The 16961-nt window shown below is 46.1% G+C and overlaps 1 protein-coding gene across 2 annotated transcripts in view; it reads left to right on the forward strand.

Moving 5' to 3' along the window:
- hiw (MYC binding protein highwire) overlaps positions 1-16961 on the forward strand; it is a 132454-nt gene that overhangs the window by 92349 nt on the left and 23144 nt on the right. For both annotated transcript variants that reach the window (XM_077662670.1, XM_077662669.1), the window contains 9 exons: positions 551-683; positions 766-2422; positions 3070-3266; positions 4468-4626; positions 6914-7258; positions 8946-9176; positions 9268-9333; positions 14824-15078; positions 16760-16933. In XM_077662670.1, the coding sequence (XP_077518796.1) occupies positions 551-683; positions 766-2422; positions 3070-3266; positions 4468-4626; positions 6914-7258; positions 8946-9176; positions 9268-9333; positions 14824-15078; positions 16760-16933 (3217 nt within the window). The remainder of the gene's footprint in view (positions 1-550; positions 684-765; positions 2423-3069; positions 3267-4467; positions 4627-6913; positions 7259-8945; positions 9177-9267; positions 9334-14823; positions 15079-16759; positions 16934-16961) is intronic.

Below are 16961 nucleotides of genomic sequence, written 5' to 3' on the forward strand. Positions count from 1 at the left end.
TGGCTCTATAAATACACCATGCTCAAAATTGAAGATTTTTGAATTGCAAGCTTCGTTAAGTTGAGGCCTAAAAATTGTCTTAAACAGTGCATTATCTTCTGGAAGCATTTCTAAGCAGGTTTCACATTAACATATTAGAGCAGGCAGTACTATGATCATCATATGTTGATGCATGCCTGAGCATCCCCTTGAAAGCAAAGAAAACACTGAGCACTATTCTCTGTGGAGTGTCGGTATAACTGTTAAGGCCTAGTGGTTTATTTTATTTATTACATCTGTATCCAGCTTATGTTTGTCCTCAAAAAGGAAAAAAAAAAACATTGAAACCTGGTTCATAAAAAGGCGCTTTTTTATTTTATATTTCAAATTTTGTTTATGTGTGTATCAAATCTACAAGGATACACTGCCAAGTGAAGCATAGAAAAAATTTAAATTTTTGTAGATTTCATTGAAATGTAGGACTAAAATTTGAAGCACAAAGCTCTTATTGTACCTGATTGTGATGTCGCAAGTTGTCCTCAGCTGGCATGTTTCCTGTGTCTTACTGCAGTGAAAGCAGCGTCAGCTCCCACTTGGGCAGCTTTTTTCGGGAGCTTCGTGACACTTCAGCAACAGGCTGCATCGGCTGCATTACACAGCGTACCACAGACAGTCCACTGAGCACCCCTGGCACGCCAAAAAAGGTAGTCACCTGTAACTTCTTTGTCGCTGTTGTGGCATGTCGAGCAGACGTTTAGCTTAGCTACTTTCTTTCTTTTTTTGAAGGAGAGCCTTTCACCAACCTCGTCGTTGAAGTCATTTACTCAGACGGGAACCCAGACCAGCCCTGAAGGAGGAGCGACTACAGCTAGCATGAAGGGCCACTTCAGCATTGGCAGTAACTCGAGCCGTGAAGAAAGTCCACGTATTTCTCCAAAAATGTCACGCCGGGAACGAAGCAGTGCAGGTGGCACGCGGCATATGCTTCGTGGTAAGAGAGAGCGCATCCACTCTGAACACACAGAACGCCCCGCTGCTACGGAACCCTTTCGGCAGGGTCTGTCCCCATCTGTGGCAGAGTGTCTGAGGGCAGTCTTTTGTGCTTTCCTTTGGCATGAAGGGGTCGTTCATGATGCCATGGCCTGTGCCTCGTACCTGAAATTCAATCCAGACCTTCGTAAGAGTATCACCAAGAGAACAGTGTCAGCTGCAGCCCCGACAAAGGAGCAAAAAGCTCGTTTCCGACACTCCGTTGAGGTGACCTCCCCAAGCTTGTTGCAGCTGCAGCAGCTGGAGACGCTGCAGTGCAACGAGCCGTTGAATGAAAACATCAAATCAAAGAGGGCATTTGCCCCAGCCACAACGTCTGACCAGGTCACACAAGAAGGAGGTTCCGTTCAAGAAGATGTGACTGTGGACTTGCCTCGAGCCTTACGTTTCCTTGTCCTGCTCTGGGAGCAGGTGACCAGTGTGTGCAAACAGGCCATCAAGGAGCAGGTGGTTCTTCCTAGTCTCTTCTCCAGCAACAAAACATTCCAGTGCTTCAAGCAGGCGTTCGTCAGATGTTCTGAGCGACGAAAAACAAAGAAAAAGCGTGGCTATCGGTCAGCAGTGGTGAACAGCCAAGCATCTGTTGGCGAGAAAGAATCGGTGTGTGAGCTCTGCGGGCTCGCTTTCGTGCCAGCGTCTTCGTACCAGGTCAGGCAGCCCCATCCTGGTTGTGGTGACGGTGCTGCCACAAAGAACTTCAATGGCCTTCTGTGCAACAGTTGGACTGGCAGCTGTGGTGATGGTGGGCCGTCGAGTAGCAGTTCACACCTGCTGTGTGACAGGTGTCGTGAAAAGTTGTGCCAGGCAGGTGGGGGACAGCGTTCTTCTCTTGGGAGCCGTCACCGCAGTGGCTCTGTTTCCACGGCAGCAAGAGTTGCACCTTCTGCTCAAGACACAATTCACCACAACATGAAGAGCAATGCCATGTTCTTGTTGGAACTGTCCAGCTCTGGAATGAGGTCGAGGCGCAGTGGGCTGCCAAGCTTGGCCGAAGGAGAGACCCTGCTGCCTTCTAACCAGTTTGCGGTGGCTGGTCCCATTCAATACTTCAACACGCTGGGCCTCTCTGCGGATGCACTGTCTTCTGGAGAGGACCTTGTGCCCTCTGAGCCGGGCACATCCAGCTCGCAAACTGCCGAGGCCGATGCTGAATTGGTGGCGGCCCTCAATGGAAACGAGGCAGTGGAAGACAACTTTGCAGCTGAAAGGAGTGATGAGGCAGGACTGTGTCCAGCAATTGGGGCAAAGGCAGGAGGCAGGGTGTTCCATCGGTCAGTTTCTGTGGGGCTGACGCAGCTGGACTGGACAGAGAAGGACCTAGCAGAAGTAGCTATCCAGGAGGCACGCGCTGTGGTCGTCCCTCGGAAAAGGAACAACAGCAGTGGGAGTGAAGGTGAGTGCAAGCTCTCACTTCATTACAACTTGAGGGTAATTTATGTGGCCAGCTTTTTCTATGCTTAATACAGCAGAATCTGCAAAAGTAGCGTAATTTCCTTCTACAGTGATTTAGTAAAGAGAGACTGTTAAGGATTAACGGGGATTGTGCACCTTAATTTGATCGTTATAAATTCAAGTCGTGCTTTACAAGAGATCTTTATGGGATAGCATAAACTACTGTGCTATGATCAAATCAGTGGAGTTAAGTAGTGCTCATTACCGTAATAATAATAATAATTAGTTTTTTGGGGAAAGGACATGGAGCAGTACCTGTCTCATATATCGTACACCTGAACGGCGCCATAAGGGAAGGGATAAAGGAGGGAGTGAAAGAAGAAAGGAAGAAAGAGGTGCCGTAGTGGAGAGCTCCAGAATAATTTCGACCACCTGGGGATCTTTAACCTGCACTGACATCACACAGCACTCTGGCGCTTTAGCGTTTTGCCTCCATAAAAACGTAGCCGCTGCGGTCGGGTTCGAACCCGGGAACTCCGGATAAGTAGCCGAGCGCCCTAACCACTGAGCCACCACGGCGGGTCATTACCAGCCTGTTGATGTTTTAGCATGGGGCTGTATTTCTGGTGTATTTGTTCTTTGCTGCAGGCATGTCATCCATACTCTGCCAACCATCAGCAGCCCTTACAAAGTTGGTGTCAGTGGAGCCAGAAGCCTGTGCCACAGACCTGACTGTTCAGCGGCCAGTTATGCAATTTGTGCTTCAGCGGCATGATCTCGAGAGCATGCGGTTCGCTATTCAGCAGTCGTTGAGAAAAGCTACATGTCGCATCTATTCCATGCAGGTTTGTTTGTGCTGTAGCACATTTTCTTTTTTTTTACTTGTCCTGTACTACTCCACATCCTGTCACTTCAAGGAACTGATGAAGAAAAAGCAATATGGATTGTTGCCTGGTGAATCGAAAATGCTTTGTTGCTGTACTGAGATACTCATGCATAATTTAGGTACCAAGTGCTAAGCGTTTACAGCCTGTTCCTGGGACAACAAAATTGTGGAAGTTGCATGAATCACTCTGTGTCATAACTTCTTTTGTTGTCCTGGCCACAGGCTGTGAACAAGTGGTACCTAATACAGAAATAATAAATTATGAACCAGCCGCTTCCATTGCTTTGTTTGCTCATGCATGTTGTGTAGCTGTGCATGTTATGGGCTCTTTGTAAGCTTAATGGTACAAGATGTTTTGTCAAACATACGCAGACCAATTTGTGATTAATTCAAAAACTCTGCGGCATCTGTGGTGTTTTTGCGGTTCTAAAGACCTATGTAGCAAAGGAAACTTTTTTTTTCTTTTTTCTTTTCTGTAATCCTGAAGCCATAACAGTAACTCGGGAATCTTGTCAGCGATGCCTGGAAATTGTACAGGTCAGCTGAAAATTTGGCAACACATTTTTAGCAGGAGTTGCATGTGTAGTGGCAGTTACTTTTTTACTGGTGAGGTAAGCTATCGTAGCCGCTACTTTGCCCTTGAGGAAGATTAAAACTCTCTAGAAGTATTATTATTGTTTCCTATTTTTTATTATTTTTATTTTTTTATAAGTCAAGCTACCAGTGCTGTATTGTGTTCTTTGCTGAGTCCTCTTGTACATAGCTTTCAAATATTGCTGTATGTTTTGCCCTCCTAACTAGTAATGCAGTTGGGCTCAGCAGGATGACACACTGCTATCACATGCCAATCATTGTTCATCGAAGAAATCACGCGTGTACTTGCTTAGTGATAATCTTATATTTGTATAACTTTCAACTTATCTGTTAGTCTTTCTGTTTTTCATTTCTGTGTGCCCCACCCCTTATGTAATACCCTCTAACGAGGGTTTTTAAGGTATTAAAGTGAAGTGAAGTGAAGATAACTTTTTTTGTTTGCGTACTTCTTTCTGTCGTGAGCAGGAAGCACTTTTTTTCGAAGCGGAAGACAAAATTTCCATGAACACCATGACCTGCGCCTGAGAGAAGTGACAGACTAAATAATAGGCTTGTCTCACTGACAGGCCTTCAACTGGCTGCTGCGCAACGTCACACACCCAACTTGTCTGCACGATCTGTTGTGGTGCCTGGTGGCTGCCATGTCTCCTCCTGCTGCTGAGAGGTCCGATGAACAGGCTGAAGGCAAAGAAGGCATGGGCCACAAGAAGGAACTCCCTGAGCAGGTAGTGTCTCACACTCTATGAATGCTTTTTTTACGAAATGCAATCAAGTGTCATGGCGTTCACAGCTGCCAGCTCCACTTAAACTTGTACTTAAGATAAGGTTGAAGTGTATTGAATTAGAATTAAGTTCACTACAGACAAAAAGAATTAAGACATTCCATTCTCGCAAAAACCTTTGGTTATAAATTCTTGCTTCAGAAAATCGTTGCTATTACAAAGGACAGAAACTATTTGTACTTATTACTCCCTTTCCACAGATCAGAGAAAAAAAAAAAGCTTCTGATTTCTCTCTGTATAGCTGTTCTATTCAGCAAGTTGGTATATTGCAGTTTTAGGCAGCAGACACCTTTACATAGTAGTCTCACTTATAGTGCCCAGTAGTACATTTTAATTAGGGGTTGTACTTTTCAGTTTAAACAAAAAAAAATGGCAAAAGCTTGCCGAATTCAGTTTTCGGAATTCGGTTTTAACCACAATATGTTGTGGGGTTTAGTTACGAACCGGTGCCGAAGTGTTGAGTGGCACTTTGCCCACATATCGCCGGTTCGGGCCAGAGCAAGCTGAGGTCATAGCCAGCATTCGCCGCGCACCTGCGCTCTCGCTCCAAAGGAAGGAAGGCGCAGTTATTTGAGAGCACAAGTGTTTATTACACAGGAAGCTGCATTACATAACACTGCACTGATCCCCAGACCTGAGTACAACCCATAGCCCAGCCACAGCACCCAAAAGCGGGCCCGCGGAGCCGCGCGCGCAAAGCAAAGACACACGTGACGGCACAGCTAAGGGCGATCGCATGCCGCGCTGCCAACCAGAGGGTAAAATCGCGCGCGACACAACACGAGGGAGGATGAGAAATGCGCGGAGCACATCACGATGCAGGTTGCACTTTGATGGTCCATCGCGCGTATCCAGAGCGCGTGAGTGCCGCAGAGGCGGGCGACGGAACTCTGGAGGCTCGGGCCTGGACTCAAGCATACATACTAGGAGTGCAAGGTTACACCACCCGCGCTCTTGGTCCCCCGGCAAAGGTCGGGGCTCCCGGGAGGCGAAATCTACGCATCTTTCTGCTGCCCGAGTCGGTGGCGGTCTCCCCGTTCATTTCCCGCTCGGGCCTCTCGCCGAAGCAACGCCCCCTACTCTCACTGGGAGTGATCCAATGGGGACGCGAGGTCGAAGCGGGAAGAACGGAAGGGAGGGTGATTTACAGCGGTTCTTCAAAAGAGCTTCCCTTGGAAAGGAGGGCAACCATCGCGGCTGCCTGCATTCTGCTTGCGGACACTCCGCGGGGGGTCTCTCTAACGAGCATACGGCAGCAGTGGGCGTGCACTCCAACCGCTCAAGAAGCCCAATCCCCACATCCACGCTTGGTATCCAAGGCTTTTTCTAGGCATATCTGTTGAGCATGAGTTACTCAATATCAGTTGAATATTGTCCAAGTAGGCAAGCCAGGGGCGTGATGAGACAGTATTAGTGTTGAATAAGCAGTGCAGTTATGCTATTTGAGGTATTGCTCCGCTAGCTATTGCTCCGTACCAGGGATTCTTGGCAGACAGTACACCTGATGACAATGACCACTTATGTACGAAATGCAATGCAATTAAATGCCTTCATCGAGTTTTCCACACATGCATTAGATGTGCATGAAAGCTTTTTTTTTTTCATTTTTGCTATCCCCAAATTGCACTTTACATTATATATGGGTCTGTGTTATTCAAGGGTATTTATGGTACATAGTTGTTTTTAGTAAAATAGCCACCATTTAAAGCATGAAAAATTTTGCTGATGCATCCGCTGGGGTTGTTACATGTGGTGCAGCTGTTGTGGCGTGAGGATAAGCTTGATACCTCTGCTACTATTGTTACAGTTGTTTTCATTGCCAGTAATTACATGGCAGTCCTTGAACTCTAGCCAGGTGTCACAGTATGGTCACTTTTGACATCAGCGTATTAATGCCTTCATAATTCAAGGTCTTCTCTTCTGTTAAGGTCTTCATATTCGTAATTCGTGCAGCATTCAGGAGCGCCATGGCAGCAAGTTCAGATTAGTGTCTCTCATGTTGTCAGGCTTATGTGATATTGCTGTTAATTTACTATGTGACTGTTGTTTCTACTGCATATTGAAACTAATAACCCTAGGGCAGTAGTGTAGGCTGGTAGTGCTGTACCTCTCCAGTAAATGTTGCAGCAGAGCTTGTGGTGGGGTATAGTGACACGGTGAGTTATAGCAGTAACTAGAGTAAAATTTCACAGCAGTGAATAACTTCCACATTTGTGACGGGAACTTGCAGGACAAGGAGGCCCCCTGTGAGCATCCACTGTCAGACATGTCACTGGTTGGCGAAGCATGCTTGGGGCCACTGCGCTCAGCCTTCCACACACTGCTCCAGACCATCTCGGACCTGATGGTGTTCCTGCCTGCGGGCGCATCCCTGCAGCAGATGGCCATGCAGTGCTGGCGACTGCGCTTCATGCCATGGGACCACGCTTTCTTGCACCGCAGCCACGTGTTCTCCAACATCTCACGCATCTTGTCTCATTCGGAAGAAGAAGCAACTGCTCCATCTGAGCTGCCGGCCATGGCTGGCACTTCGTCCTCCGCACCAACAGAAATGGAGGATGGGTTAGGCCATCAGGTGAGAGATTATAGACAGTTGTTTGAGGCAATGTATCAACTAGTTCAACTCTCTGTTCTACTGAGACAGTTGATGCGCTATCATTGCATTTAAAGAATGTGGTAATATATTTAAGTCAGAACCCAATACAGTGGAACCTCGCTACAGCAAAATTCACAGGGTGCGCGAAAATTTTTTTTCGTTGCGTCGAAATCAGTCCAAAAAACTAAGATCTCACTGCGCTGTTCAAAAATATAATTTATTTCCAAAAGATTCGGTCATCTTGGCTTGCGTCCTTTTTCTTTTTTTTGCGTGTAGAGAGCCTTCTCAAGGTTCTCGTGAGCCGCTTGCATCAGCTTTTTCCACTTCACGGATGTTCCTGAAGTAAGAGCTTGGGCTATCGCGTCTTTCGACTTCAGGATCGTTGACAGCGTGCTCTGTGAGATGCTGAAGTCCGCTGCAACATCTCCTTTTTTCCTGCCACTGGATGCCACGCTGATAATTCGTGCCTTCTCTTCAAGAGAAAGGAACTACCGCTTCCTAGACAAAGTCGCCATGCTTGTGTCGATTGCAGCGCACAAGCACGAGTGAAAAAAACTAGGGCAAACGCGCTGCTGCTGTTGCCAGGCTGCTGCATCCTTTGATGACGGATTGGTCGCTGCTCTGGCTTGGAAGAAAATGGGAGCTTGCACCCGCGCCTTGTCACAAGGCAGCCAGCCCGATTGTCGTCACCACCAAGCAGTGGTGGTCTTCATGTGCGTTTGAACGAGTGGATCAATTGGTTCCAGCGAAACTTTAGTGAAGCAAAGCAGCGTGGACCTACGGAAGTGCACAGATGGACGGCGATATGCTTGTTTTATTGTAAGATAGATTTTTAAGCCTAGCTCCACATAGCAATAATTTCGTTGAAGCGGAAACGCGCCCCAAAAATGGTTCGTTGTGATGAGAAATTTGTCCCATTACTTTCTATGGCAAGCTGACGGGGAATTGGAATTATTTCGTTGAAGTGATGCTTGTTGTAGCGGGGTTCGACTGTAAGCCTTTGTTCAGCTGTGGAAAGGTAACTAAAAATATTTTCAGACGCAAATATTAGGACTTTCGGAAATGTATCAGACTTATCACATAGGAAAACAGTGCAATAGGTCAGTGAACGAACCAGCTCTGATTTTGCTAGCAAGGCAAGTGTCTTTTCTGCATGCATCATAATCACTTCAGTTTTACTGTTATTTTGTTTTTGTTGGTGGTGGTGGTGGGGGTGGCTTTTCCATTTATTTTAATCGCTGCTGTTTTTATGACTGTATTTGAGATATAGGCTGCTTGTTCTCACTGTAAATGTTTAAGTTGCAAGTAATGGTGTATGTCATCTTAATTTTATGATGTACTGTGTCATGTTTGCTGTTTCTAAGCAGAATAATCTTCTTTTATGATCATAGGTGTTTTATTGATGTGCAAACAGGACAAGCCATTATTATACGGCAGAACAGAGAAAGTGAAGTCTTGATGTGCAAGAATGTTGGAAGCAAATTGTAGCGCTTCTATCATTTTTTTTTTCATTTTTTTATTTTACTCTTGTCTCATTCTGTTCATTTGTATTTCTCGTGAATAAGTGAGATGTCATATTTGTTGGAACAGCTTACTTGACGCGATGTGAGAACCTCCTGCGGAGAGTATGCTCCATTTTTCATTTTTCAAAACCATCTTCTTTCAGGCTCAGTCATTGACAAGGATTGAAGTACTACGTGACCTGACTCCATCGATAGAGCTGCGGGCATCGAGTCGGCAGGCCATGGCCAACAGCCTCTGTGACAATTCCACAGAGACCTTCTGGGAGTCGGGGGACGAGGATCGCAACAAGACAAAGGTCTTGACGCTCATCTGTGGGCCCCACATGCGGCCAACCATAGTGTGTGTCCATGTGGACAACTGCCGAGATCTTGCGGTTCGTCCCCAATTTGCTCCTTTTTTGTAGCTCCTGCTAGGGCACTTCTTCGGTTTTGGGCTCATCGTAATTGTTGTTTGCACTGTTACAGAACAAAGTGAACAGCATCACTTTCAAGTTTGGCCCAAACGTGGACGAAGTGCAGAAGTTGAAGCAGGTGAGGAGGTTTATTCCATCCTTTTAAAGTTTGATATTGAAAATTAAGCATCTCTTTATGGGTGCTCTGCTGTGAAGGTGGCTGGTTCGAAACCCACCGCCGGCCACCCACCGATAAAAATGGGTACAAGCGTCCCCCGGCCCGGCGCCCGGCTTCTTCAGGGGTGTACGCTTGGAAGAAGCTCCACAAGCCCCGCTGCGCCCTCCGGGGCAAAACCAGTTTCGAACACAATCAGCCTCCAAAGGTGGTTCGTGAGTAAATTGAGACGTCGCAACGAGAGTTGCGAGTTAAGTGAAGTTTAAATGAGTGCGCACTGCGAGAGTTCAGCACATAAAAAAAAAATCTTAGTCTTCGAAGAGAGTTCGTCACTGCACTCTGGTCCTTGGCAGTCAAATTGGTGACAAAGAACAGGCAAAATATATGTGTTTTGAAATTGAGTTACTATAATGACTTGCGGCATGCGAATATACACAATTTCAAATAGTTTGCAAATAGTATTTGCTATTCGATTCGATTCACATCGCACTTTCACTATTCAAACCTCCAATATCGAATTTCCTGTTTATCTAAACACGTGGCGAAACATGTTGGGATTTACAAATGGCAGTAACTTGCACTTTTCACATGAGTCAACTGGCTCCTTCCTCATAGTATTGACTGCCGTTGCCTACTTAAAGCCTGCGGGCAGTAATATTAGGCCTTGCATAAAATCAATGCACTGATGGACATCGAGTCAGTGCTGCGCCCTCACATCTCGGAAAGCACTGCATCACCACGCAGAACGTCATTGCATCGTGCTGTTGTATGGTATAGTCGTGCCGTGATGGAGTCCACAGCTAGGTGTGAACCCGACTAGAAGTGAGTTTCCAGGTATCTAGTATATCTGGACTCGTGATTGATATAGTATTTAAATAGTTGCCTGGGTCAACTTGTCCTCTGTTATAATAAGCCCAAATTCAGCTCAAGCGCTAGTTGGTTTGAGCTGAAATTTCAGCGTGCTTCTCGTGCCACTCACATATTTAAAGGAATACAGTCGCCAACCGATTTTTTCGGACCCGAAGAGGTGTGAAAATTGGTCCAAATAATCAAACAATCCGAAAAATCCGTGAAGTACAAAAAAATCGCTTTATTGAGATGAAAGCGGCTTAAAAATGTCACTGATTTCACTTTGCGGAAAAATTCTCTTGCTGGCGACGATTTCAGCCTGTATTTGCACCAAAGTTGTGCTTTCACTGTACACGCTAGACAGCAAGGTCACGGCGTTTAGTTGAATACTTCCCATGCTTCTTTGATGGACCCGGCGGCACTGGCAGGGCCATGTTGCCCACAACCCGAATGTGCGCCACACCGCTCGTCAAACACCCACATAGACAAGGTTTTCGTTCAAAGCGGTGGAACCGCCGGACGCAATCACAAAACGGCAAGCGGATGTAACTACGTGAAGACGGAGCGCCACTCGGTCGACGCGGTCGGAGAAACCCAAGTGACGAAACGGCGAATAGCGAACGTATGTCCCGAGACCCGCCGCAGTGGCTCAGTGGTTGGGGCGCTCGGCTACTGATCCGGAGTTCCCGGGTGCGAACCCTACAGCGGTGGCCGCGTTTCGATGGAGGCGAAACGCAAAGGCACCTGTGTGCTGTGCAGTGTCAGTGCACGTTGAAGATCCCCAGGTGGTCAAAATTATTTCGGTGTCCTCCACTGCGGCACCTCTTTCTTCCTTTCTTCTCTGAGTTCCTCCTTTATCCCTTCTCTTAATGCGCGGTTCAGGTGTCCCCCGAGATGTGAGATAGCTACTGCGCAGTTTTCTTTCCCCAACAACGAATTTTCAACATATGGGACAAGCGATAGCAGTCCGCGACGTCACCGACAGAAGCAAGTTGACGGCGATGACAATCCGACTGCCACCTCGAAGTGTCAGAGATCACAGGGACCTCTACTGGCAAAAATGAGGTACCGAAAGTATGTCAAGCCAATCCAACTGCAGCGTAAATCCATCTCAATTCAAGATGGCGCCCTTTGTGCCGGCAAAAAGCCGATCAGATGGCCGATTTTGGCCCACAGGCGACTGAAATTAGTCCGAAAAATCGAACTTTCGAACTTTTTAAGTCCGAAATATCCGTCGCAAATATGTATGCGCTTCTATGGGGTGACTGACGGTGCCTCATCGAAGTCCGAAATATCCTACAAGTGCGAATTACTGGAGTCTGAATTACCCTTCGGCTACTGTATAGGCACCAAACTTTGGTTGCATGTTTCTGTCATTGTAGTGATGTCTAAGACATTACTATACATGGCTTACCATTTGATATTCACCCGAGGCGGCTAAATAATTTACAATTGAATTTCTTCTTTCATCTGTTTCGGTTTCAACAGCCAAGTGATTGCTGTAATGTCTTAAAGGTCAGTATAGGCCACTTGACACATGAAAAATTCTGAAACAATATCACTCTTTCTTCCCTCATTGTGCTTCCAACTCTTGAGGCAGGCTGACTTTAGCATTGAAGTCTGTTAAAACAACTGAGAAGCATTTATATAGCAATTTTCTTCATGCCTCGCATCACCTTTACTGGCCTTTGATTTCATAGCCATCGCTCAGCTGTTGAAACCGAAATGAGTGAGAGAAGAAATTCAATTTCAACCTATTCAGTGGTCATAGGTAAATGCCATTAGTGATCCATGTATACTAACGTCTTACGCATCATTGCAAAGAAGAAAACACAGAACCAAAAATTTGGTGTAGAGGCCTTTGCCCTGCAGTGGGTGTAGTGAGGCTGATGATGATGATTCCTTTATTGAGGCCTGTCATGATGTACAAACAAATTCTGTTTTTGTACACTTGATATGTATGTTGTGTTTCTCACATACAACTCCAGATAGAAATAATGCAAGCAGGATACTAATTACAGTCAAACCCACTTCAGCAATGCCGGTCATAACAATATATCGTATATAGCAATGGTCAGTTGCGGCACCATGAGATTTACCATGTGTTCTATGGTAAAATAAACTGCTTATAGCAGTGCTCTCATAGCACATTATTGGTTATAACAATTCAATCTGGTCAGTGAAAGTCAGCCTTGAAAGAAGCAAAAACATGGAGACACTGCAATCGCACCAGCCAAATCACGCTTACAGTGCAAAAGTGTGTGCATGTGGAGCCGACCGCCGGACTGAACTGTTACAATGACACAGAGGAAGCAAAAGAACTCGTGACATGCACACGAAGACACCGGGCGCACCGAGGATCCTTGCATGTTGCAACTACACAGGGAGGGGAAACGACGGATGCGTTCCCCCTTGCAACCAGGCAGAGAAGAAAGTAGGGAGCCTTGGTGGAGCACTCCATTATTTACGTTTCTGAGGGGTGGGCCACTTGCAGAAGACAAGCTTTCGTTTTTTTTTTTTTTTTTTTTTGCATTGTGCGAGACGGCTGGCAGCGAGAAAGACGAGAGCGCGTGCGCTGTCCCATCTTCCCCTTTTCTTCAGTAACTTCCATGGATTGCACTTGCCCTGAGGGCAGGCGTTACTTTGTCAGGTTTGCTGGTTTGCTTCACCGGCCACACGCGCCATGCGTACTCTCAACCAGTCGGTGCGGTACACGTGCATTTCCAGCGTGGTTTTTATTTTGTCAACTGTCATCGTTCCCTCGGTTCTGCAAGCTCCTTGGATTTCCCATCAAGAATTGCTGCTGGACAGCTGGCGTGATGCCAGTGACGCGGAGGCGCACAAAGCTCCTGCCGGTGCAGTGATGGTGCGATGCTTTTGTCATTGGTGAACGGTGACGATTACAGTGTGTAGAGTCGAAGAATTCTTTCACGCTGACGATGCAGTCGTGACAAATAAAGACCTCACCAACAAGGCGATCATGGCAACTGTCACCAGCGCAGACAACGAACAGGAACCTATGCAAGTTGTGGTGTATAGTAAAAGCTCATTAATTCAACCGTACATTAATTTGGAAATCCGGATAATTCGAACAAGAACAAGTCTTGATTCGAACAGCTAATACTGTCCTGGCCAATGCCCATGTCTGCTGCGTCGTACGCTCGTTAATTCAGACGCTACGGGTCTCACACTGGTTAATTCGAATGGACTCAAAGGGAGGCTGCGTCCAGGTATGACTGGCGTGGCAAGCGTCCAAGTAGGCTGTCACAAACCTGAATTCTATGCTGCAGAGTCACCTGTGTACCTCAACGTGTGTGCAACTGTAGGCACGATGACAAACGTATGGCCATGTCTCGAATTCAATCAGACCTCATAGTTTTGGTTTAGTTTTTCAGAGCATCACACAAGTCCGTATGAGCCAGGGTGTTTTCCAAGTTTAAAAAAAAAATTAAAAACCATATCAGTCAGCTAACCAAGCCCAGCTGCGTGCCATTTCAGGCACCAATTGGCATGAGCGCTTTCGTCCACGTGGTTCTTTCTCTTTGGTTCATCCAGTGCGTCGAAACTGCGCTCGTCACGTGCTATTCGCTGCCACTTGTGAGGGGTGTGACACAGTAGCGGTGGAGTTCCAGCGGTACTGCGCCGCACTGTGAAGGTTGCCGGGGAAACCCTTACCACCTTTGAGCAGTTCTGCTTCGATACTTCTGACAGTATGCATGCAATAAAGCATTTATTAAAATGTGAAAAATAAGCCATCCTCGCACCGTTCTCATCTCAAAAGCAAGCAACCATTGTCCATTCTTTCACCAGATAAATATACCATGATGCAAGCAGTTCTTGTTATCTTTTCGGAATCATTCGATGATTTGAAAATTTTTCCGGTCCCTTGAAGTTTGAAATAACGAGCTTTTACAGGAATTTAGGCCTTTCCTGTTATTAAATGCTCTAAAGTTTATCGTGTTTTCTTTTTATCGGCACAACCCTGTTATAATAATTATCAGTTATAACAATGATATTTCCGGGGCACTTCAATATTTTTATAAGTGGGTTTGTACATGGCACTGAATTATATGTGCTTTGCTTCATATGGTCCCACTTCGCCTGTGGGGCAGCCATTGTACTGGCTAGTGCTTGGCTGGTTCACTACGCAATCTCTGATGGGGTCAGCTGTTCATGTGGACAGGCGCATAGACATAGCATGACACAAGGCTTAACAGTTAAAATAATGTTTAGGGGTGGTAAATATACATGTAGGGAGGTCAAAACAATTATTTGACCAAAGAAAGAAAAAGGAAATAGCGGCCCTGTGGTTTTTAGACATCAGTAGAGTGGGTGTGCAGCCTTCGATCCGCACAGAGTAGCCTTGTGTCTGGGCTAGTGCTCATCTCCAAGACATCATTGAAATAAGTCATTGGGATGGCTATAACATATGAAATTGGAAGTTGTGTCAAGTTTTAGCTATCTTTCAAGTGCAGTTGTCAGTTTAGGGTTTCTCTGAACTCTGGCTTCAAAAGTCTTGTTTGATTTGCATTTCCCTCAGCTCTGGTGTTCTTGGCTCCTGCAAATTTGGCTCAGAAGTGTGACTTTGTTCGTGCTCCTCTGCAGATGGATGTGGAGGGCCGCTTTGCAGGCTGGCTGAGCTGTGTTCTGCCCGACTCCAGCCAGGTGGCTGCCAGTGGCTCTGTCTGGAGACTGGAACTCCGAGGACCTGACAACACCCTGCGGCTCCGCCAGGTCAAAGTTCTGGGCCATGGTCCTGGTTCAGGCGCAGAGACCCAAGGCGATTGCCGCTCGCTCTACATCCAGCAGCGCAACTGCGAAGCTGAGACGCTACGAGTTTTCCGGCTACTCACCTCCCAGGTGTGTCAGTTTAGGTCCTCTTTGTTTCTTCCAGGGAGGTAAAGTAAAAGGGATGAAGCATTTTTAAGTAGTAAATAAACATTTGTACTTTTGCAAAGGATAACTGTAGGACGAGTTAATAGCTGCATGAGGGATCAATCTATGCCTTCCAGCTACTGGACCAGAGTGGTTGAGATAATGTGTAGTGTGTGTATCTTACCAGTGCTCACCTATGGAGCAATAACGTGGAGGCTAACAAAAAGGGTTCAGCTTCAGTTAAGAACAACGCAGCGAGCCATGGAAAGAAAAATTATAGGTGTAACGTTAAGACCGGAAGCGGGCAGAGTGGGAGGGAACAAACGGGTGTTAATAACATCCTAGTTGAAATCAAGAAGAAATGGGCTTGGGCAGGGAATGTAATGCGAAGGCAAGATAACCGCTAGTCCTTAAAGGCAACGGAGTAGATTCCAAGAGAAGGCAAGCGTAGCAGGGGGCGGCAGAAGATCAAGTGGGCGGATGAGATTAGGAAGTTTGCAGGCAGGTGGGCACAGCTGGTAAAGGACAGGGTTAGTTGGAGAGACATGGGAGAGGCCTTTGCCCTGCAGTGGGTGTAGTCAGGCTGATGATGATGTTGATGATGCTACCCAGGAAGCTTCCCAGTGATTGCGTCTCTTGACTGGGTGTTACCTGCAGCATATTCAGACGTGTTTTAGTGTCACCAACTCTCTAGGAGGGGAATTCTGGAACGACTGTTTGTGATGGTGCTCTCACTTTTGTCAAGGCATGCTAAACAGGTTGCAGTAGCAATTTAGTGCCACCCTTGACAATGAAGATAGTATGGGTTTGACTGCTTTGAGAGGAGCTTATCCCATTCTTCGATTCCTTTGAGTGTGCTTTACAGCTACGCCTGTAAACTCAACACTAACTGGAAGTAGGCTCACAAATTTCAGTTTCTGTCTTGCTCAGCTCTGCTAATTTCCTCTTACCTTGCGCTGATGGTGACATCTTTAAAGAGGGTTGTTCCAGGTTACTGCCTCTACTAGCAGAATGCACACCATATACCAGAGCGGGTTTTGTGTGAACTAGGTTTGTTGTGCATAAATAAGTGCTACAGCTACAGGCTGCAGTTTTCATCCATGACATGCTCTGTTTTTCTTTTTGTGTTTTTTTTTTATTTCCACTTCAACTAATACTGAGAAAGGCAACATTATGCCACACTTGCGTTTTCTTTTCGAACAATATTGCCCTGTTTTGTTTAGTCATTTGCGTAGGAATTTGTCTAAGCTACATTGGCAGTATTTATTAGGTCTTATTGGCTAGATATAGCTTTCAAATCCAATTTTATAGATTACAGAATTGGTTTCAATGACTTGTACACTTGACACAAGTCAATGCACAGATTTCATGATAACAATGCAAGGGGTACAGTTTTAGTCACTGCTTTCTTGTGGCTGCTTTCAACACTGTTATTTTGTAGCATTAACCTCTCAAACTATGGCTAGTTTATTGCACATAATGTTTCATGCACATTATCTCTTTGTTTTTGTTTATTTCCAATGTCATGAATATTGTGTTTTTGCACATTTAGGGTTTTTTGTTTTGTTTATATTTATATTTGGTTTACGGTTTGGTGGCTTGTGGCCTTTATTCACTTTCTCTCTGAACCTTGATCCATCTGTGGTGTGCATGTTTTGCCACAAAGGTATTCGGCAAGCTCCTTGGAGGTGAAGCGGAAAGTCCTGAAGAAGACGTGCCAGCCAGGCCAATGGGAGATGAGGCCACTAGTCCCGAGAGGCCGGAGACCAGCAACGACCTCAAGGAACACATGGTTGGCATACTGTTCAGCCGAAGCAAGCTGACCCACCTTCAGAAGCAGGTCAGTTGTACATGCAGCAGACAAAGTA

Source organism: Amblyomma americanum, chromosome 4 (genome assembly GCF_052857255.1).
Source record: "Amblyomma americanum isolate KBUSLIRL-KWMA chromosome 4, ASM5285725v1, whole genome shotgun sequence".
NCBI classification, from domain to species: Eukaryota; Metazoa; Arthropoda; class Arachnida; order Ixodida; family Ixodidae; genus Amblyomma; species Amblyomma americanum.